This window comes from Protopterus annectens, chromosome 7.part0, assembly GCF_019279795.1.
Source record: "Protopterus annectens isolate FY-2018-M chromosome 7.part0, PAN1.0, whole genome shotgun sequence".
NCBI lineage: Eukaryota > Metazoa > Chordata > Ceratodontiformes > Protopteridae > Protopterus > Protopterus annectens.
In genome coordinates this window covers 914,476,736-914,501,254 of record NC_056739.1, presented here as the reverse complement: position 1 = coordinate 914,501,254, position 24,519 = coordinate 914,476,736, and the positions used below count along the sequence as shown (strand labels likewise).

Genomic DNA, 24,519 nt, shown 5'->3' with positions numbered 1-24,519 from the left:
ACATTGTGCCAAATAGACAGCTGTTAACACAGGTCATAATTAAACTGAAATTGTGGTCATCCATGCTAAGATGCATGTTATTGCCTGTGTGTCTACTTAGTCTTTTTTTTTTTTTTCCTTTCTCTTCCCCCAGATGTAAAAACTACTTGCATACTTTGAAGTCATTAACTTTCAGCCATGAAGAAGCCAGTGTTCTATCTTTTATTGCCCTGTTGATCAGCTTGCCTCCATGGAAAAGTAAGAGAGAAAAAAAAAGATAAATGAAGTCCTCTCTTGCAGCCAGGAAGACGAGCAGAAACATTTATTGCTAAAGGAAAACTTTTTATTTTATTCAGTGTTCTCATGTTTGTTTCCATTTAAAATTTTAGACTAAACCAAAGGTCTTAATCCAGACATTCACCTATGCAGAAGTAAAAGAAAACATTATCAGCTGTTACATATATTATCTGATTTACCTCCATAATGTCGACAGCCACAATGGCGAACCCGCTTCTGCAAGCTGTGAACTGTGCCTTCACAAAACCTCAAATGCTTTTATTCCGAACTGCAAAATCTCACCCTCTTTTTGACCCGTGTTAGCACTTGTTTGTAGGTATGGTGTGGTTGGAAATGTCGACTTTCGATGTTTTTTTGGCTTTCTGAGCTTTCGGCGGTGCAGGTTTCCCAGAAATGGTTCAGTGTTGTGCACGTTCGCCGTTATGACCTTCGACATGATGGAGGTAAATCTGTTATCTGTGTACTTTTTCACCCACCACAACAAATAAAGATCACAGCTTATTAACTTAAACATGCTTTTGTCTCCTCCTGTACTGTAAATGCCTACATTTCTTAATACTAAAAAAAGAAGAAAGAGAAGATGAAGGGGGGGGAAGGCATCCGTTTAATAACTGTATCACATAAAAGAACAATTAAAATTCTTTGCTATAAAAGTATGCAGTTAATATTTTGAAAAGTTTCATAGAAATATTAAGAAAAAAAGTTTTACTTAGTTACTTTTTTCTTCTTCAAACTCCTCACCTCGAGTCTTTCCAAACTTTAATGACATGAAGTGAGACAAGTGCCTTTCAGTTCCAGCAATTTTACCAGTGTCAGCAAAAGTCCACTCTCTCTACTTATTCTTATACAGCCATATTTCACAAATGTGATTGATGCTTTGCAGTCTCACATGTATTCACTAATTTCCCTGTTGATCTTCCTGTTCCATCTCCCATCTCTAGATTCCAGTTCAGTTCCACGGTGCTCCCAATTCTTCTGGTCAACTCGCTTGCTTTTCTGTCTTTTAAGCATTTTCTTTTGGAACAGTGAAAAAGGTTTCTCTAGCAAAGTTTCTCAAGTGTGTTTTATTTCAGAAGAATGAGAAGCAGAGTCCCCTTTTACATGATGGCTCACTTTTTGTAGGACAGATTTTTGCATTTCCACCTTGGACTGTTCCGCAGTAAAAAAAATATTGTGAAGACAGCTGGACACAGCTTGAATTTCACACCAGCCTCTCAACTTTACCTGATTACACCAGGCAGAAGAGAAACAGATTTATTCCACTACAGTGAATAATCATTTTCCACAAGCACTTTACTGTCTTCAACTTTTAATATAACCTTTTGTCACAATCAGCTTATCAGGATCAACTCTTTATGATGGTAGGTTTGCATCTTTACATATATAAATGTCTTGCCTACTTTCTCATGACCATATTTGTTGCATGCGTGTGGTGTTCTCTTTCAGTTAGCAGATGTTCATCGTGCATACAGCTGCAGTCATAACAGATGGGTTCTCCTGCCATCAGGCGGGTCCTCGGTCGGCCGAATTCCAAAGTCTAGGTCCGGCGTCTGTTGTCGTCGCTTTCTTTCCTGACGTCAGTGCGACAGGGGTATATAAGACACAGCCGACGCCATTTTCTTCAGTCTTTTTTGCCGCGCGGTGCCCGAAGCAGAAGCAGTTCGCAAGTGCCGGTCGGCCAGCTCCTGAAATTACGAAAACTTGGAAACCGAAGTCTTCTTTAAAGCTAAGTACCCCGTTGGGGAAACTTTTCTTGCCTCAGACCGATGTCAGACAAAGTTAACAATTGTATTTCTTGTGGGAAGCAAATACCGCATAAGGATTTCCATTCCCTTTGTATACCTTGTTTAGGCCCAGACCACGACGTCTCGGGCTGTCGCTTTTGCGCTACTTTCAATAAACGCACTATTAAGTGTCGGGCAGAGTTCGCCCAGCACTTTTTTGGTAAAGCTTTTGATTATAAAATGTCGTCGGAGACTCCGACTACCGTTTTGACCAAAAAACGCAAGGACAAAGACCGACACGCGAGGTCTACGGTCTCCACCGACACCACGCCAAAATCGGCTACACGTGGTCTGGTTCTCAGCGAGGCACCTACGCAGCCCCTGACTACTGACGACACTTCTCTGGCGGTGTCTTCTGTAACCGAGACCGCAGATGCCTCGGCCCATACCCAGACTACAGCTACCGAAGCCACTGTGAGTGTTGAGCCTCCTAATGTGGACAGGTCCACTTCCACCCATGGTGTCTTCAGACCCTCATCTTCCCTTTCCATAAAGGCCTTTACTAAGTCCAAATCAGCCATGCATCCCAAGAGGCCTGTTGCACAGGGCCCATCTCCAGGCCCCATGCCTAAAAAGCAGATGCTAAAAATGGCTGAGGATTTAATTACTCTTATAAGGGGTTCCCAACCCCCTCCGGACAAGAGACCCAGAGTGGAGGAAGATTCTCCCTCTTCTGACCAGGGTTCCATTATTTCAGAACATTCTGATGAAGAGGAACACTCGTACTCCCCTTTTGAAGATTCTGATGCAGAGCAGTCCATTCCTTCTGTATCTCCCCCAGAGGATTTTTCTTTTGGGGAAACCTTGCATACCTTGAGGGAACACTTCCATTGGGAAGGCCAAGACTTTTCTGATTCCAAGAAAAGACTTAGGGAATTTCTTTTGCTCCCTCAGTACAGACCTCTGGCGTTACCTCCTGTCTTGGACATACTTGATGATGTTTACTCGGAGGCTTGCTTTAATCCGGATTCCCTGCCTCCTGCCCCAGTCAAGCCTGATAGGTACTACAGAGTTCCTAACTCTCACCAATTTCTTTAGAAAAGCCATAATGCTGACCCTGAAACCATTTCTCAAGGCCCCAAGGGAATGAAGGCCTCTACTGCTAAGAATCCACTACCTTCCGAAAGAGAGTCTAGATCCTTAGAAAGGTGGGGAAAAAAGGTATATACCTCGGCCACCCTAGCCATGAGGGCCTTAAATTGTCAGTTCCATATGCTTAAACATCAGCAGTTTCTGTTATCACAATTAAGGAATAAAATGTCACAACCTGAACAACCAGATTTGAAGGAGTTGCAGGATATGTTGCATAGTGCAGAACAAGTGGGTAAACACACCTTACAATGTGACTATGATGCTCTAGAGGCCTCAAGTAGAGCTGCTGTTACAGGATCAGTCATTCGTAGACATGCTTGGCTTAGGGAACAAACCTTGCCTGATCATGTTAAAGCTAAACTACTAGATGCTCCTTTACAAAAGGATGTATTATTTGGTACTAATGCTGAGGAGATACTACGGAAAATGGAAGAAAAAGCTAAATCTATGCAAACTGTCAAAGCCTTTCTACAGGTTCAACCACCACGCTTTAGCAGAAATTGGCCTTCAAAAAACTGGTCCTTTCCAGCCACGGACAAGCCCCAAAGAGGTAGATACAGGCGCACAAGGGGCAGAGGACAATCTCAAGGATCATATAGAGGCAGGCAATGGCAAACTCCAGTACCAAGAGGTGGCGAAGACAGTGCACAACAATACAGGAAAACAAACCCAATGACTTTCCCCTTTTCATGCCAAGCAAGTCTCAGCTGGCAGCACCCTTGGGAGGAAAGCTGGCATTATTTACAAGAAATTGGCATATTATCACAACAGACAAATGGATCCTGGACATTATAAACAGAGGCTACAGATTTCATTTTCACACTCTTCCAAAAATGAGAGGCATGCCGAACCTGCCACACAATCAAAGGGCAGAGGCTCAAATACAAATTTCAAAGCTCATGGACATGAAAGCTATTCAAGAGGTACCTACTCACGAACAAGGTCAAGGTTTTTATTCCAGACTATTCCTGGTACCAAGGAAAGGAACCGACTGGAGACCCATTTTGGACTTATCCATCCTAAACACATTTCTGCTCGTACCAAAATTCAAGATGCTCACCTTACAGCAGCTTCTTCCCATGTTGGGCAAGGAGTCTTGGCTGGTAACATTGGACCTCAAGGAGGCATACCTGCATGTTCCAATCAGACAAAGCTGCAGAAGATACCTCAGATTTCTTGCAGGTTCAATCCACTATCAGTTCTCTGCATTGCCCTTTGGCTTATCTACTGCACCCATAGTATTCACGAAATGCCTGGCATCAGTAATTGCCTACTGCAGACTTCAAGGGATACAAATTTACCCTTATTTGGACGATTGCCTGATCCAAGCGGACAGCAAACACACACTTCTGGAACATCTGGCTTGTGTAACACGGTTATTGAATTCTCTGGGATACACAGTCAACAAAGAGAAATCCAGGCTAACACCATCTCAGAAAATAACTTTCCTGGGTGCCAACTTGGACACAAACACCCAGATGGCCTATCTTACGCCAGAAAAACAGGGGCAACTAACTCAGTACTTCAAAATACTAGCAAATTGTACCAGGCTAACTGCAAGGAAAATCCTGCAGGCTCTGGGCTTCATGGCATCTTGCATTCTTCTAATCCCATGTGCAAAGTTACATATGAGGAAACTTCAATGGTACCTAAAAAACCTATGGTCTCAACACAGCCACAGTTTGGAAACAATAATACCAATAATCCCATGTTTGCAAAAGGAATTTCTATGGTGGGTCCAAGCATGCCAAACAAACACAGGTCTACCATTCTGCAAGCCTCAAGCAAATAAAGTCATCACAACAGACGCCTCAGATTACGCCTGGGGGGCACACATGACAGACAGGTGCATTCAGGGCAAATGGTCCCAAAAGGAAAAGCACCTTCACATCAATCAAAAGGAAATGCTAGCAGTGATAAATGCAATTACAGCTTTCAAGGACCTCCTGCATCCAGGACAATTATTGATAAGAACAGACAACACCACAGTAATGTGGTACATAAACAAACAAGGAGGAACACATTCATACCCCCTGTGCAGGCTAGCCATGTCCCTTTGGAACTTGGCTCTGGAATGGCAAATCGAACTTCAAGCACAGTACCTGCCAGGACTGGAAAACACGCTGGCAGACAATCTAAGCAGAAATATGACAGACCCACACGAATGGAAGTTGCATCCTCAAGTGTTTACAAAGATAATCCAAGCATGGGGAAGGCCAGACATAGATCTCTTTGCCTCCCACAGGAATCATCAATTGAAAAATTCTGCTCAAGGACCTTCCATCCAAAGGCCTGGAGAGTGGACGCCCTTTCTTTCAGCTGGGCAGCACGGACAGTTTACGCCTTCCCACCTTTGCCTCTTCTGCCCAAGGTGCTCTTGAAAACAAGAGCAGACAGACCGAAGATGATACTGATTGCTCCAGACTGGCCAAGACAACACTGGTACCCACTCCTGAGGAGCCTAACACATACTCCTCCCTGGACCCTACCTCTAATGCCTCTTCTACTGACTCAGCACAGCTACAAAACTCTTCACAGTCAGCTAAAAACACTCAATCTGGCTGCATGGAAAATAACTTAACACCTCAACAGACCCTACTCTCCAAAGAGGTGCAGGATGTCATTTTGGAGGCCAGAAGGCCATCTACTAGAAAGGCTTACTCCGCAAAATGGAAACGGTTTTGCGCTTGGAATGAGAAAAAAGGCCAGGATCCTAGAAAACTGAATTTGCCTCTGATATTACAGTATCTAGCTGAGCTGTTGAACAATGGACTTTCATTTTCCTCCATCAAAATTCATGCCTCAGCCATTTCTGCAGAATACAACACTGATCCACCCTTATTCTCTCACCCACTCTTAAGACAGTTCCTCAGAGGGGCTAAGAATATAAGACCTCCAAGGAAACAACCAATACCAGCCTGGGATCTTAATTACATTCTAGAAAAATTAACATTGCCTCCCTTTGAACCAGCTGCCTCAACAGATTTGCAATATTTGTCCTGGAAAACAGCTTTCCTTCTGGCCATTTCCTCCGCTCGTAGGGTTTCGGAACTACAAGCCCTCATGGCTGTACAGCCCTTTCTCATCTTCCATCAGGACAGGGTTTCCCTATGAACCAATCCGTCATTTATGCCCAAGGTAGTATCCAGGGTAGCTTTAAATCAGGCCATACACTTACCTACCTTTTACCCCAATCCTCAAAACAAAGGGGAAAGGCTGCTACATTCCTTAGACATCCATAGACAGCTACGTTACTATTTGGACAGAACAAAGCCTTTCAGGAAATCAGAACAACTCTTTGTGTCCTATGCTGTGGGAGCTCAAGGGAAGCCAATTTCCAAACAGACAATTTCGAAATGGATAGGCCACTGCATACGGTTTTGTTACTCCTTTCATGGTAAATCTGTACCTGCAGGCATCAGATCCCACTCCAAAAGGGCCACAGCTACCTCTGCAGCCTTCCTCAGAGGAGTCCCTACCAAAGATATTTTGGAGGCAGCCACTTGGAGTTCTGTGCATACCTTCACTAAACTCTACCACCTACCTTTTTACTCCAAAACTAGAGCAGGCTTTGCTACTGCTGTGTTGCAGGGCATTCTGGCTCCTCCTATTCCACCTAAGTGCCTACCACCCCTTTCTTAGCTTTGGGATTCTACCCATCTGTTATGACTGCAGCTGTATGCACGATGAACATAGTACAGTTTTGTACCTACCATAAATGTAGATATTCGAGTGCTAATACAGCTGCAGTCCAGGTTTCCCTCCCTCCTTCCCCTCTAGGGGTATTCTTTTATGGTGTATTTGCTTGCAACTACTGTTTTTTGATTATATTGCATTGCATTATTACATAATTTTATGTATTGCCTTCCTTCTGGGGGCACCTGACATCTGGGGCAAGAAAGACTGAAGAAAATGGCGTCGGCTGTGTCTTGTATACCCCTGTCGCACTGACGTCAGGAAAGAAAGTGACGACAACCGACGCCGGACCTAGACTTTGGAATTCGGCCGACCGAGGACCCGCCTGACTGCAGGAGAACCCATCTGTTATGACTGCAGCTGTATTAGCACTCGAACATCTACGTTTATGGTAGGTACAAAACTGTACTTTTCTGCTGTGGAATACCAGTCCAGTTACTTATTTGTGCCTTCATAAAATTAATACAGTCTGTCCCTTCTAGTTTATCTAATACAGCAGAAAATTTCCGATCTCTTCTAAATGTTCTGTCCTCTAACTCTACCATTTTTTGAAACCTCTCTTCTTGAGCAGTCTTATTTTCAGCCAGCCTTTTCTTCATTTCAAGCTCTGATTTTTGCATTTCTTAGCTCATCTGAATATCTGTTTAAAACTTCTGCCATTTTTCCAGTGTTTTATTTGAGTTGATGTACTCCACTGTTTTGTTTATTGTAATCAGCTCTGAGCTCATTTGAGTTATTTTTCCTCTATATTACTGGAAGCCATGTCTTGCACTAGAGCTGGAGTTTGAGTTGCTTTTTGCTGAACAGCTGCAAGATTCTTCCTAGTCAGTGTTTTCTCTTCACCTTTTCTAGTTGATTTTCATTCAGGCTGTCTTAGTTTCTTCTTTGCAGGCATTTAGGCAGTGTACGTACAAGCCAGTAACTAAAGGTTACTCAAATTGGCAGCATCAGTGGCTACAGTTACTGTTTATGTTTTCACACTGGGAGAGCTGAAGTCAATCTGTTGATCAGTCTGCATCCATCTTGAAAGTGTGATTAATAAGTTGATACTGGGAGACATTACCTCTCTGCTTCTTTTTGTTAAGACACTGCCTGGAGTGAACTGAGAGATCTGAAGTAGTTAACTTCATTTATCTGCAACCTGTGGGTATTCGGATCCATATCGAATCCGAGCCAGCAACTTTTTCAAGCGTCTGCTCCAAGCTTTTTCCCTTACCCATAATCTCACACCTCTCCTACCTTCCCTCAGATCTCGTTTGCCACTTCATGCATTAGCATCGTGATCTCTTTAGCTCCATGTTGGGTGTAGTAAGTGAATAGTTTTTCTTGTGCTTTTAGTGAGTGTGTGTGGTCGTTAGTTTAACCTTATCCCTCCCCTTCGCCGTTTGTTTTTTTTTTTTTTGTGTGTGTGTGTGTGTGTGTATAAAAAAAAAAAAAAGTTGTAAAGTAGTATAGCAGGCCTTCCCGTCCTTAGTGTGTGTTACAGTGTTGGGTTAAGTTTTGGCTGAGTGGGTTTATAGTATGGCTGAGCAGCCAAAACCTACTTTTAAAAAATGCAGAGTGTGACCATAAGCTTTTACAGTCTGATGGCCACAATCTGTGTGTTATTTGCCTGGGTGTTCCCCATCTTTTAATAAAGTGTTGTGTGTGTGTGTGGGGTTCAACCCTAGGGCCCTAAAAGAATGGAAGGCAAAGCTGGCAGCCAAGGGCCTTCTGCCAGTTTCTTCCTTAGACACAGCGACCTCGGATCTTCCAGTAACTGCTTACCCCCCCCCCCCCCCTCAGGCTGGGACTCAACCTCCCACAAGGCCTGTTGAAGGGGGGACTAAAGGAAAGGAAAAGAAAGACAAAGACAAGAGAGGGGATAGGCCTCGCAAGCAGTCTCCAGAGCGGGAGCACTTCCCTAGCCCGCCTTACAAAGTGACTAGGACTACATCTCCTCGGCTCCAGTCCCCTAGGTTTTCCCCGGAGCCGATGGAGCCCTTGGACCCGAGGCCTTCATTGAGGTCATTGCACCGACCAGCCAGATCCGAGTCTGTCGTCTCCTCGCGCTCGACTCAGAGTCTGTCAGAGTTGGATATGGACAGGATGATGAGGAGGTTCATTCAGACCCAAATCCAAATGGAAGTCTTGCCAGGCCCCTCTCCCTCCACAGGGGGGACCTCCATGCCCTTCTTTCATCCAATTTCTCCTTCCCCGATCCGGCCTGCGGTTTTGGGGTTTATGGATCCAAGGATCCTCGGAGCTGGGGGTTTGGTAACGACGGTTCCTCCAACCTCAGCGCCGGTGATTACCTTGAGTTCCTCAGATCAGACCTGTTTGGATCCGAGCAACTCTCGGGGCCGAGGACAGGGAGTGGGATCCGAGGGGATGGAGGTGTCTTCGGCTCTGACGTTGTTGGATCCGAGCCATTCCTTCAGAACCTCGGCTACCTCTGCCTCGGCCCCAATCCTCATGGCGGAGCCAGGGAGAACTTCCTCCTTGCTGGTTGCTAAGGAGGTGCGCTCTCCATCGGTGTTCGATGTGGCGGAGAGGGTTCTCTCCCAAGGATCGAGACCCCAGCCTATTTCCTTGGACTCCACCCAGGCTCCCATGGATTTGGTTACGACTCCCTTCAGCTTGTCCCAGGGACGGCCCATGCTAGAGGATCCCCCAGGTGGATCCCATACTGGAACCTCCCGTGACTCACGAGCCCTCTTCAGAGAATTCCACTGAAGAGGGTCCCCGTAAGCACACGTGTAAAAGGAGGCACCTGGACTCCCCCCGTGTCTCTGACATAAGATACTGACTTAGATGGAGAGGGTTCCCCCAGGTCACCTCCCGAGGATGTCTCCTTTGGAGACATCATGGAGATCCTCCACCAGAGGGGAGGTTGGTCAGCCCCAAAACCCTCTACAGATGAGTCAGTATTCCTGGAGGCCTTTGGCACAGGCCCATCTACATCCTGGGTGTCCCCTCCTGCAGTTCCCCTAGTGGATCTTACTACCACACTGGCATGGAAGGAGCCTGACACCATAGAGCCAATACCAAAACGCCCGGACAGTATCCTCTCTCCTCCCTTAGACAGACAGACCCTGGTACAAGGGATCCCAGGTGGATGCTATGGTGGTTGCAGCTGCCACCAAGAGGGAACTGGTACAGGAAAATTCCTCAGTCCACCCTCCAGACAAGGAGTCTAGGATCGGTTTGGGAAGCAAGTATTTTCTTCAGCGACGTTTTCCATTCGAGCGCTGAATTATTTGGCACATGTCATATGACTTCAGCGAGACCGTGTCACAGATTTCGCTGTCACCCCCCCCCCCCGAGTCTTTGTCGCCAGAGGACAAGCGATTATTCTCCATGAAAAAGTAAACTCTCAAATCTGTATCAAACACGTCCATGCGTCTTCTTTCCCATGCTTCGGAAGGAGCGGCTAGGGCAGCTGGGACTGGCGTAGCTATGAGGCGACACACTTGGCTCAGACTGTGTCAATTCGTGGACCCTTTCAAGGCGTCTTTCACAAATGCTCTCTTCGATAGTTCTTGCCTGTTCGGGAAGACAGTACTTGACACACTGGTCCAGAGTGAGAAGGATGGGAAGACTCTGTCTGCCATCGGAGTCCGCTTCTCTAGCCCTCAAAGATCCTTTTCTAGGAATCAGAGAGGGCAAAAGAAGATGTGGTTCCGAAAATCACAGTTTTCCCGGGACTCTCAGGACAACTCGTCCCCTAGAGGCAGAGGGGGACAAGACAGACGCCGCCCTAGAGGCAGGGGGGGGGCCCGAGGAATTTTGAGCCTAGGAAGACCTTCTCAGACAGACCCACACAGCAGCCCTGAGGGGTTGCCCGACTGTTCTACTCTAGAGACTGTTGGGGGAAGATCATCATTGCACCTAACGGCTTGGGAGTCCATTACGGCGGACTGTTGGGTGCTTCAAATAATATCCAGAGGCTACTCATCCCGGTCGTTACTCCTCCTATCCAACCAAAGCACCTCCCGGATGTTCCACCCGCTCAAAAGGAGGTGGCAGCGCAAGATATTTCAAAGCTGCTTCACAACCGAGCCATTGAACCGGTCCCCCAGATCAGTCCAGATTAGGCGTTTACTCCAGGTTCTTTTTAGTGCCAAAAAAGACTGGGGAACTCAGGTCCATATTGGACCCATCAACCCTGAACCTGACTGTAGCCAAGCAGAAATTCCAGATGGTCACCCTGCAGTCCATTTTACCTTCTCTCCGAGAATGCGACTGGATATGCTTGATAGACCTCCAGGACGCTTACTACCATATCAAAATTCGCAGAAGCTCCAGGAGATTCTTTTGCTTCCGGCTGGGAGCCAATCATTTCCATTTCAGAGCCCTACCCTTCGGTCTCACCACACCCCTCAGGGTGTTTACCAAGGTTATGGCAGTCGTAACGGCTCACCTGAGACGATTAGCTCCTCGCTGCTGCCACCAAGCATCTTCTTTGCATGGCCAGAGACTTCTTCCTGCATCTTGCAGTCAATCTAGAGATTACCATCAATGTCTCCAAGTCCCTCTTGATCCCGGTAAAGATCTTGGAATTTATAGGGGCACAGCTGGACACCCTCCAATTGAAAGTCTTTCTAACTCGAGGCAGGGTCCAGAGCCTACGGGCCCATGCATCAATCAGTGATCCTTGGCCCCAGGCTGCCAATGGAGGGAGACGTTCTCTGAACCTTAGGCTCCATGGCCGCAGCAATCTCTCTTTCCCTGTGCGCGCCTTCACATGCAGGTGCTTCAGTGGACCTTTGCAGTACAGTGGTCTTGGCTAGACCTCCCCATGTACTATCCAATTTGAATCAGCAAAGCCTGCAAGGCGTCTCTTCTCTGGTGGCTCCAATCGCCAGAAATCTTGGCAGGGCGACCCTTCATAGCACCCACAGCCCAAGCCACAGTGACCATAGATGCCTCCCAGCTCGGGTGGGGGGGCAGTATTTGGGGAGGACGGTCCAAGGCATGTGGTTCATAGGTTCATAGGTAGGTACTAGGTTGTTGGCCCTGGGGCCTATACAAGACTAGCCAAAAAGGTACCCTGGCTTTTGCCACCCAAGAAAATTATTTTCCTGTGCCACTGTCGAGCAGAGCCACAGAGGTGATCCCCAGGGTGAATTTCCTACTTCCCATCTAATCATCAAGATTTTTCTTGAAGAGTGCTAATGAGGAGCTTTGTTTGATATAGATAGGTAGTTTATTCCAGAGTATGGGAAGTCTCTGGGACAGTAATCTATCCCTCCGGCATGTTCTTTTTATTGCGGTGACAAGGTTTAGGTCCCTAGAGCGTGTAGCTCGTAGGGATTGGGATTTCGTTAAGTGCAGCATGTCCAACAGCTCTGGGTTTGACATAGCTTTGTATGTTAGGCAAAGATCACCTCTGAGTAGGCGATATGCGACGGAGTAAAGCTGGAGTTTTTTGAGACAGTCTGCGTAGGGCATCTGTTTGAGGCCGGTAATCCTCTTTGTGAGGTATTTCTGCGGCCTTTCCAGTTGTTGTAGATGTCTTGTGAGGTACATACCAAAAGGGGCGTTGTACTCTATAATGGGTCTAATGAGTGATGAGTAGAGGGGAACAATGACCTCTATTTTTCTGGATGAGAAACCTTTTGTGATGAGGTGTGCCATGTAGAAGGATTTCCTGACTACTGTGGCGATGTGATTATCAAAGGAGAGATTACTGTCCACCTGTGTCCCAAGGTATCTTATCATACTTTCGGTGTTAAGTATACTACCGCCTATGTTGTAGTTCATGGGTTCAGAGTTTTTACCAAAGGGGATGACAATGCACTTTTTGGCATTGAGCTTGAGGCCATGGCTTTGACACCAGGCATCTGTCTCAGTGAGGCCCTTTTGTAGGATGTCCACATCGTTAGGAGTTTCAATTATGGCTCCTAGTTTGCAGTCATCTGCGAACTTCGTTAGCCAAAGACCTTCTGTGTTAGCCTGTACTTCAGAGAAGTAGATACTAAACAGGAGAGGACCCTGGACTGAACCCTGTGGTACTCCACTTGTCACTGGTCTGAAGTCGGATTTGGAGTCTGCTACTTTTCACAGTGTGGGTTCTCTCAGTGAGCCAGTTGGCAAGCCATCTTGTGACATAGGGATTTATACCTAGTTTAGTGAGTTTATCTATAATTCCAGAGTGGGGGATGGTGTCAAAGGCCTTGGCAAGATCTAGATAGGCTGTGTGAACCACCTTACCCTTGTCTACGGCTTTGGTGACTGCTTCAAAGAAGTCTATCAGGTTTAGGAGACATGATCTGCCTTTTACAAACCCAAACTGGGTGGGATCCAGAGTTTGGAAATTACCAATGTCTTTGTTTATAAGTTCCATGATGATACGTTCCATGGCCTTGCAGACCAGGCTCGTCAGGCTAATGGGGCGGTAGTTCCCGGGGTCCGTGTTTGCTCCCCCCTTGTGGAGTGGGATAACCGTTGCTGTACACCATTCAGCAGGCACAAAGCCTGAGGTGAGGCTATGACTGAACATGGTACTTAGGTGGGGTGCCAGTTCGTTCTGTAGTTCGTGTAGAATGCAGCCTGGGATGTTGTCTGGTCCCATGGATGCTGTGTTCTTGGCTTTGGAGAGAGTGGTTTTTACCTGTGCAGCCGTGATTGCAGGAACTTTGCATTCTTCCGGTATAGAGATGGGCTCTTTAGGGGGTGAGAGGGGAGTAAAGTTAGCACTGAACCTATCTGCCAGGATGTTGGCAGTATCAGTTGGGTCTGTATATTTAGTGCCATTGTGCTGCAACTCAGAGCAGGTCTGAGTGTGGCCATTGAGATTCTTAACATAGCTATAGAATGCTTTGTGGTTGTCTTTAGAATCAGTGGCGATTTTGTTTTCATAACTAGCTTTGGAGGATTTTATCAGGGATTGCAGCTTCTTACTGAGGCTGACCAGGGAGCTCCTCCACTCGTGGGATTTTACTCTTTTGCAAGAGTTTCTTCCTTCTGTTGTACAGTTCGTTTATGGCAGGGGACCACCAGATTGGCTTCCTTTTTTTGGAGGATAGCGTCTTGGTTCTTTTTGGGATAACACAATCCATGCACTCATGTAAGTGCTTATAAAGTGCAGTTGTGTAGGATTCAGTGGTTGTAACTGTATTGTCCATCTGCATGGGTGTCATGAAGTTCACCACTTCTGTCTTAAGAAGCATGAAGTTGGCTTTGGAGAAATCTTTTACCATGGTTTCCTTAATGGGGGTGGAGGCAGGATGTGGATATCTAGGGTAATTAGCTTATGGTCGGATCGGACCAATGAGACGTTGACTTCAGGTGTGGAACACCGGTCACTCATATTAGTAATGACTAGATCTAGGATATTGTTGCCCCTGGTGGGGGTGTGGATAAGTTGACCCAGGGCATTGGAGTTTTTGAATTCCAGAAAGCATTGAGCGAAGGAGTTGGTACATGAGTAGTTTTCCCAGTTAATGGTGGGGTAGTTGAAATCTCCCATTATTAGGGTGTTTGGTTGAACCCTAATATTTTACAGTACATCAAGAAAAGAGGAGTTGGAATTCTGGGGCATGGTGGGTGATCTGTAGCAAGTTACAATTTGGATTGCAGTTTTGCCCAGAGTTTGTTGCACTTGGATAACCTCGGCTGCATTATGCTGAGCAACTAGCCTGGAGGTGTGGATATCCTTAATGAATATGGACACACCTCTGCCTTTGTGTTCCGATCCAGGTTACATGGCCAAAAAGCGTGGTATGAGTTATAGCCTGGTAGTGCAGGGGTGCTCTCTGGAGCCTTGAACCAGGTCTCAGTCACTGCACAGATATCAATGTTCTCCATTTTAAGGAGTGCCTCAAGTGAGTGCATTTTGAGATTTAGACTTCTAGCATTGAGTAGCATCACCCTCAGTTTTTGCTTGCCTGTTCCTGTTACGGTAGTGAATTTGTCATTTGAACCTTGCCTAAAAAAGGCACTATAGGGGCGGCAAGAACCTTAGCCAGTATCCGGAATCCCAGGGGTGACAGGTGCAGGCCATCACTGGCAAAGCATCGTGGTCTGTCAACCATGTCATCCTAGGCAGACAGATACTGGATCCCTTTAGAATGGCACCAGAAGCTTAGCCAATTGTTGAAGTCGATCATTTTGTCCTTGTACTGCAGCATCATTCTGGGTGATGGCAGAATGCTACTCAGGGCTAGGGTCGTATCTGCCTGGGCTACAAGATCGGAGAGCTCTTCCATGTCTCTTTTCATGTAGTCCAGGGAGGTACGTCTCAGGTCATTCACACCAACATGGACAATGACAGAGTCATATTTGTAGTTGTTGTGGAGTGACCTGAGTGCGTGGGTTATGTGGTGGATCCTGGCACCCGACAGGCAGCTGACAGTAACCTTCTCCTTGTTTAGCCTGGTGAGTGGGACATCAGTGTGCCTGACTATAGAGTCGCCTATGACTAGTGTGTTGGGTACGTTGTTTTGCCTTATTGGCTGTGGTTGAGTGGCACACTGAGTCTGCGGACTGTGTGTCATTTGGGGTGTGTTGGGGGGTGGAGGTTGCTTGCATTTCTGCTTTGGAGGTCTCTGTTGCTTGAGCAGATTATAATTGAGAGTCTCCGCGAATGGTTTTGTGTTTCTGTGTGTGGATTTTGGTGGTGTATATTTAGTGAGACTATGTGATGAGTGTAGTGTGGTGCAACTGTTTACCTTCTCCTCTTGACTGTCAAGTTCAGTCTTGATTGGAGAGAGCTTTACCTACAGTTTGGCTGGATAAGTGCATCTCTCACAGGTTGTAGTGTTGGGTGGTAGGAGGAGAGGGTTGTCTGTGTACATGAGGCAATTTCTACATTGCCCCAAGATGCCCAGATTCATCAGATAGACAGGAGAGAACACTGGGAGCTGACCCTTGGACATGCCTGAATAAAAAAAACTTTTTCCTCTAGATAAGTGAGGAAAGTGAGTACAAGTGCTGTTTTTCTCTAAGCAAGTGAGGAAAGTAAGTACCAAAACTGTTTTTCTCTAGGTAATGAGGAAGGTTGAGTGATGTGGTAAGTAGTAGGTTATTTAGTGCTTACAAGTTCTGAACAAGTGCTGATCACGAATAAGCAAATTCAAGTGCTAAAAGTAAGAATATCTATCTTGGCTAAACTAGTTACAGGAAAGGGGGAAACAAGTGCAAATGTGGGCTTTTAAATCAGAAAGTTGAAAGAGATGAAAAACTGCCCAAACGGCCAATAACTACAATTTCTGGGCCAGAACCACTCCTTATGTGGTAGATAGGTTACCTAGTGCTTACCACTCCCACTGATAAGCTAGAAGGCTTCCCTCCAACACAGAAAGCTTGGTGTGGGGGCTCAGGAGCTTACATACAGTCCTGGATACAGCAAATCTGAATCTGGACTACACTAGTTACAGGAAAGGTTTTTTTTTTCTTTTTCTTTTTATATATACAGAAAAGAGGTTAAAACAGCCGTCAAAACAATTCAAATGCAGTGCAAGCTAGCACACTTGAATATGTAGCAATGTTAGACCAAACAGTTTAAAAAATGCAATTAAATTAAAAATGATTAAAAACAATGCAGGAGTCTATTAGGTAGAATAAGGTAAAGAGATGGGACTGGGGGGAGTGTCCCAGATAAAATCTACAGTGGGGGCGAGCAACTGCAAAAACCTCTATTTAAACAACAACACAGGAATAGCGAGGGTGGGTATGGGAAAACCAACACCTTCAGCAGAGATCTGAAAAACTATACAGTGAAGCAAAAATAACTGCACAACTCTGAAGTCAGTCAGCAATGATACAAAATTAGTCAAACAACAATTACCAGTACACAACTCTGAAGTGCCAGAAAAATATACTCAGCTCTGTATATCTCCAGATAGTTTGAAGAGCACTCTTTCAGGACACAGGAAGGCTCCCAGACCAAGACCAGATTGCATATCAATGTTCTGGAGATGAGGGCAGTGCTTTTAGCGTTGCAAGCCTTTCACACTGTTTTTCCCCCGGGGACGATTGCAGTTCAGTCAGACAAACATGTCTGTTGTCTGGTACATCAACAAACGGGGGGAGGGGGACCAGATCTTACCCTCTCTGTCGAGTAGCTATGAGAGTGTGGGAGTGGGCGATCTGCACCAGTCGGCTTCTGATTGCAACGCACATCCCAGGATGCTCCAACATTTTAGCGGACAGATTGAGTCGGGCTATTCTAATGCCATATGAGTGGTCTCAGAAACAATTGATAGCGGAAGAGATCTTCCTTGCGTGGGATCAGCCTTGCTGCGATCTCTTCATCTCCTTACAACGCGAAGTGCAGCGATTTCTTCACTCTGATCCCCTTGCCAGGGGACTCCCCCAGAGATGCACTAGTCCATGCTTGGCCTTCTCGGTTTTACTGTATGCTTACCTCCCCCGTTACCTGTCATTCCGAAGTTTCTTCAGAAAGCTTGTTAACTGGGGTGCAAAGTGATTCTCATTGCCCCAGTTCTGGCCTCACCAGGTGTGGTTCCCCTTCCTCTGGTCTGATGTTCTAACTCCTCCTTGGATTCTGGATCCTTGCCCGGATCTCATCTCTCATCCCTTGGGCACCTGTCCGCCCGACCTGGACAGCCTTAAGCTGACGGTTGGTTGCTCCAGTTCCCCTGATTGCCCGGACTCCCGGTCTGTCATCTTCTGTAAAGACTATTCTGGTGGCATCCCACAAGGCTTCCACTAGGAAAATTTACCACAGCAAATGGAAACATTTCTCTATTTGGGCTTCTCAGAGGATACTAGATCTCTTTACAGCCCCATTTCCTGCAGTGTTGGAGTTGCTGGCCAATATTTTCCAACAAGGGGCTAGTTCCTCCACGGTAAAAGTTCAACTGGCGGCCATCTCTAATTTTCATGTTGGCGAAAACATGAATGCTCTGGCCTCTTTGAGACTGTGTAAAGCTTTTCTGAAAGGCACCTTTCTTTTACGCCCTCCGGTTAAGGACTCCATCCCTCCTTGGGACCTTACCCTAGTTCTGCAGGTGTTAGTTGCTCCTCCCTTTGAGCCTGCACCGTCAGTAGATTTGAAGTTCTTATCCTGGAAGACAGCTTTTCTAGTGACCATTACTTCGGCCAGGAGAGTTTCTGAGATTCAGGCTTTGTCTGCCGTGCCCCCTTACTTGATCTTTCATAAAGACAGGGTCTCGCTCCGCATGAACCCTTCCTTTTTACCGAAAACTGCTTCTGAATCAAACAATCAGACTATTAACCTGCCTGTTTTCTTTCCTAATTTTCAGAACAAGGGTGAATATAAACTGCATTTGCTAGATGTTCATAGACAGCTTCGTTTTTATTTGCACAGAACTAAAGTTTGACCAGTTATTCGTGTCCTTTTCTAGACCCATTTTGGGCAAAGCCATATCCAAGGTCTCTTTAGGTAGATGGATTACACAATGTATACTGCAAGTCTGTAAGGGCAAAGTTCTGTCTCCGCCTGGTCCTGTTAAAGCTCATTCTACCAGATCTGTGGCAACTTCTGCTGCTTTTTGGTCTAGGGTTTCACTGGATGATATCTGTGCGACAGCGACCTGGGCAAGGTCACATACATTAATTTCTCATAAGTTGGATTTGATCTCTAGAGGGAGAGCATCCTTTGGCTCTGCAGTGCACAGGAATATCCTTCCATGAGGGCCTCCCAGGAGTTTTGGTAGCTGGGGACTCTGCCCCACAGGTTGCAGATAAATGAAATTAACTACTTCAGATAAAGAAGTTATGTACTCACCATAACGTTCCATCTGAGTAGTTTTACTTCATTTTCTGTAACCGTCCCTCCCTCCTTACCCCGAACCTATTCTAGGTTAGTGATGTTATTGAGTTGCTGATAGTTTGGATAGTGGCAAACTCGATGTGAGGGATTATGGGTAAGGGGAGCTTGAAAAAGTTGCCGACTTGGATCCGATATGGATCCGAATACCCACAGGTTGCAGAAAATGAAGTATAACTACTCAGATGGAACGTTATGGTGAAGTACATAACTTCTTTTTTTGGCACAGTACTCTAAGGATACAGCTACAGACTACACCAAACATTAGTCTCTGGAAGGGAAGGCAGTCTCTAACTTGCAGTCCAAATTTCTGCCTGACCTCACCCCACTCTGCTACTTTTCCCTTGCAAGTTATTTGCTGTCAGTACCTTGGTTCCTTTGACAATTTTCTCCAGTAAATTCCTACCCATTCTTATCCATTCTTTGTGTCACTACTTGCTGTCCAGTTGGCAGAATCTCCTTTCTCCATTCCCATTAGTTCTCAGAATACTTACTGCAACTTTGTGAATGTAATAATCTCTATGGTTGTCGTTATTTTCCTTAATCTCCATCCAAAATCCTACTCTGTCCTCATTTCACAGACTCCTGCTGTTTCTTCATCATCCCTCTCTACTTTGATTGATAACCTTCTGCCTGTGTTATGTATGTGAGCCTTAACTGCATAGCTCTGAAGTATTCATTCAAATCAGGCCATCTTAAAACGCCTTATTCTGTGGGGAGAGTCACCACATCCCACTTAACTCTAGACCTCTTCCCCTCCCAAGTAAGTTCCTTTAAACCTTTATAGTCCACAACTTCTCTTTTGATTGGTAAAAATGTACCTGACCTCTATATAAAACTAAAGTGACTAAAACATTTTCAGTGCTTGTATCTTGCTATCTGTATCGATAATCAAGAACTTCGTTTCTCAATTTATCATTTTTTTTAGTCTCTTCCCACATATCCTTAGTTGCCATAAAAAATCCTTTTTAGTCCATACCTACATATTTTGTTTTATTAAGTCCACATAACTATGATTATTGCTGATCCAGTTCATGTGTGGGTTCATAGTTTACTGTACTGTAGCATTTATTTTATCTTCATTAATTTTATTTGTTGAAAATGCTTGAAAATGTCTCAAAATATTACAGAACACTGAAATGTCCTTTTCTAGATCTATCAAGTACAGAATAATACTGTCTGCAAATAAAGCTTTTTTTTTCTTAACTACTGTACCAGTTCTATCCTTGAATTTGAGAGTCCCTTATTTTCTTTGCCATTGTCTCTAAACATAAAGCAAATAAAGGGAGAAAGAGGACACCCCTACCTGGCTCCTCTTTTCAAGCACAGCTTGTTGGAAAGGAACCCTCCAACCTTATTGCTTGCCTCTGACCGTTCATATATCTTCTTAATTAACCCTATTATTCTTTCAGTGAATGCAAATATTTCTATTGCCCTTTTCATAATATCCCAGCTTACTCTGTCATATGCTTTCTCTGCATCAAGATCCACCAACAGTAATGCTACTTTGTTACCTTCTGCTTCCTTCTGGATTATCATTCTTCTGTTAATGTTGTCAAATGTTCGCCGCCCATTTACAACACCACATTGACCCATATCTATCAATTTTGACAACACATTTGTCACTATTTTAGCTAGTATAGGCTTAAACACTATACAATTATGATTTAAAATTGAAATGGGTCTATATGAAGCTGGGTCCGAAGGGCTTTTACCCTCTTTGGGTAGTACAGCTACCACAACTTTTTTTTCTAAAATGTAGGTGCTTCCCCCACTTTTAAAATACGGTTAAAAAAACTTCATCTCTCTCACTTTTTCCCCTTCCTAATTTCCACCTTCCACAGGAATACAGTCCATTTATGGAGACTTTTGTGTTGATTTGTATTACTATTTTTATCTCATCTCTTCCCATTTTTGCTATTTGTTGAGCTTCATTGTCCTCTGGCCTTGGCATAAAGTTGTTTTCCATAAACATTTCCATCTGTCTTTTCTTGATTTCCATATTACTTTGTTTTACGCACAATTTATGAAATTCCTGAAATATGTCTAATGCCTCTATAGGATCTGTGGTTATTTTTCTTGTCATGAGCTCCCTAAGTTTGGTGACAACTCCAAGTCTTTGTACTGAAAGTTTGTGTGCCCTAGGGTTGTTGAAAAAAGTTGCTTAACAGCAACCTTTCTAAACTCATGCATATTATCTAAATACCTTCTTTTTTCCCTTAACACTCTGAAGTTGCTCCTCTTTTTGTTCTGTCAAATTCCCCTTATTCTGCAGTACTTCAACCTGTCGACCCTTCTAAGTAATCCCTATAATTTCTTTCCCACATTTTTCTCTTTTAGTTCTACCATTTTAAACCCCATTGTCATTTTATGCCACTTACTAGCCATCTGTTATGAAGAAATTTCTCTTCCCTGATAACCCGTGAATAATTTCCACTAATCATTCCTTAAATTGCTTTCTTTTTGACGGGTAAGTTGGAAGATGCCATTGTCTCATCCTTTTACCCTGTATTTTTATATTTGTTTTTACTGGTGCATGATCTGATATATTGATTAACTGAAAGCTATGACACGCATCTAAATGCACGTGTTCCTTAGAAATATGAAGTCTACCCTGTCTAGCTAGGCAAGTTATTGTACCATGCTGAAGAAGTAAATTCTTTCTGATTTCCTTCTACTGGCTTTGCATCTTCCATACCAAATATTCTCATATATTTGTTCAGATATATGCCCTCTTTTGTTACATTTTCCCTTCTAGGTCTCCCTAATACATCCTCAGTGTTGCAAATTAAGTTCCTTCTCATCTTCATATAATTTTCCTTGCTGAAAAAAATATTCCCAATTTTTTAAAGCTCCGTTACAACTGTTTTAGATGGAATTCCCCCTCCATTGCCAGTAGCCCGTTACACTCCACAGTGAAATCATTGACTTTAGTGCAGATATTTAACAATGTAGACAAAAATGAATGGAAGGACCACAAATTTGGCAAATTGCTAATTAAATACAAAAGTTTTGGAAGGAGTTGGAAATTAAGGAACTACAAGTTTAAGTAGTGTAAAGACTTCAAAGTAGCACAGCCGCGCAGGAGTGTCCTTTTCACCTAATGGGAAAAGTTACAGAGGAGTTAGAAGACTGTAGATAATGGGCTATTTCAAAAAGTGTTATGTGCTATACCTTTGATTTGCATTTATACACCACCAGTGTGTAAAAACCCTGATAAAATTGCAATCTGTGTGGGTATAGGAACTGTTACTAGAGCTACACAAGGAAAGAGACACCTTGCACCTTTGGTAGATGGCATCTTAAGTGAATTTCATGGCATGCACAAATGTACTACATTAGATTTGAGTTCTGGGTATGACAATTTGAACTACCCCGTCAGCATTTGAAACATTACCATTTACTTATCCCAGTTAGACTTGAAGTGACAGACTGATGCTTTCAGAGTAAACTTTGCTTATGAAGTTTCTCAGCGAAGTACACAATCAATCAGTCTCATGAGGAACTGAAATATTGGTGATTACATCATAGTGTCTTGATACAAAGGATGTTAGCCATGACATCACAGCATTTGTAAGAAAATGAAATAAAATGTGGCAAGACATTAATAGGGGTTTTAAGTTGCATATCCACAAAACAACAGTACCAGAATTACCCATTCTAAAGACTTAAACCTTGCCTGTGATATAAGTAGGACCTGCTGGAGAGATAGGTATGTATCCCAGAGACTACCCCATCTATGGAACAGGCTCCCCATCCATGTGAAGCAGAGTTCCTCCCTAATCCAAGTTCAACTTGGACAATTGGATGGGAAACCGGAAATTCATCCCTGATTTGGCACCTATGTCTCTGATGCAAACAGGTAACCTGTAAATGGTTCATCTCCCAGGCCCATGCTTACACTTATCAAGGGTATCAGAACTCGTCAGAGATTTGGGATGCATGGCTAGGCCTAAAAAGGCCCTTGTGGTCATTAGCCTAGTAAACACCTATGAAAGAAACTGGGAGATGCATTAAATAAATGCAAGTGTAAGTTTGAGAGGAATGTTTTAGAATTGTTTGGATTCATATTTTCCAAGATAGCATGTCAGCAGATACTAAGAAAGTGTAGATAGTCTACATTATATACTTCCATCATATCCTAAAGAGATCAGGAGTCTCTCGGATATGGGTACTTGTAGCTATAGATTTATAAAGATGAATATTCACATTGGTGAAACAATTTTAGCAGTTTTACAAAGGTTGGCAGTCAGTGATTTAAATGAATAGGCACAATGTGGAAAGCTCTAAATATTTTAGATACACTAACAGTCAGAAGAGTACACTTGCATAAGTTTGCACATTACATGTTTATCAGAAGTGTAAGAGAATAGTAGGTTACTGATAAGTTGGAACAGTGGAAAATGATGTAAGACATAGGACACAAGACTGAATAAATAAGTGTTAAATAATATCCATATATGATAGAGATGGGGTGAGAGACTATGAATGAGTATTGGGAGTGGGTAAAATATTGTAATGTAATCTCCCTGGTGCAGTTGGTGGCGAGATGTCTAAATGCTGAGTGGTCGTGGGAGAAGAGTCAGGGAAGATGATGGGTAGCTGAGAGTTAAAAGTGGCTTGCAAAAGAGAGATGAGCAATACCATATCCAGTTGGAAAAGAAGCATCTTCTAGCAGATGTTCAGAATATGGTACTCACATGACAATTTACTCTTAATTTACACTATTAAAGACACAAATCACAATATCCTACAATCTCTGAGCTGGTGAAATTGCAGCAAAGCCAATCAATGTAAACTCTTGTTTTTCTATGATTATTTTTATATGAGAATATCAAAAGAATTTTCAGCATTCTTACACAGACAGTCTACCTTATGTGTTACTCTTATGAAACACACATTTTGTAAAATAAAAAATGGGGTACATGTAGTTTTAATTTAGCAACATTAGCCAGTATGAGAATGTAAAATAAAATGGTTGGATCATAACTGTCACTTAATGAGGCAAAAGCTAATTAGTACTTTAATGTTTAATGTTTCTCTAGCTCAAGACAGTTGCGTTTTAACTTGTACTCTTTTTGTAATTAATCATTTATGTGTATTCTATACAGTGGGTAGATCAGTTAGCACCTGGGATGCAAAGACAAAAAGGAGGAAGCAAAAATGACCTTAATAATGAACGGAGTAAACTTCGAATCCAAGACAGAGAGCTACAGGAAATCTCAGATGATGGCTGGTGTCTCAGCATGCATCAGCCATGGGCATCTTTGCTTGTCAAAGGAATTAAGAGGTAAGAGCTTAAGTTTGGTTTATGAGACTTTTGGTAGCAAGCCATTTCTTAGCTTCCCATCCACAAAGTCGTAGTTAAATGATCAAGTAGTGTGCAATGAAACAAACAGCAAATCCTTTGAAATATCATACAGTTGTCTTTAATAATTTTATGCAACAAACCTTTAAAACTAAATGCACTTGTAAATTTAGACATCCATTTCACTAAATGTACAGTTAAAATTATATTTTTTCACTACTAGTTTCGCCATATTAGTCAGTGACTGTAGTGATTTTAGACTTTCATACAAATATTTTAGATAGATGAAACAGTAACATTCAGTTAATGAGAACATCAACATTATAACAGAAGTTGCTGTCATATGTTTGGGTCTATATTAGAAGACTGAATGGAAATAACAGCGAACGGAAAAACATCGAAAAGACTGGACCTCGAAGTGCTGTGTGTGAGATTGCTGTACAGTGAAGATTGGAGTATTTGCCCTTTCCTCACTTTAGTGCACTCTCGGAGTTGGAATATATATTTAGCGGGGGGTGGGGGGCACAGCCCCCCACAACAGCATGTTTGAGGTCTTTTCGATGTTTTGCTGTTTGCTGTTATTTCCATTTGGTCTTCTAATATAGACGCCATATATTTCAACT

The 24,519-nt window shown here is 43.8% G+C and overlaps 1 protein-coding gene across 1 annotated transcript in view; it reads left to right on the top strand.

Annotated features, from left to right (window-relative positions):
* Positions 1 to 24,519, top strand: part of TRIP4 (thyroid hormone receptor interactor 4) — a gene marked incomplete in the record, with an annotated part of 1,109,057 nt that overhangs the window by 610,869 nt on the left and 473,669 nt on the right. Inside the window, 1 exon segment of the mRNA XM_044077489.1 lies at positions 23,700 to 23,878. Within this exon segment, the coding sequence (XP_043933424.1) occupies positions 23,700 to 23,878 (179 nt within the window).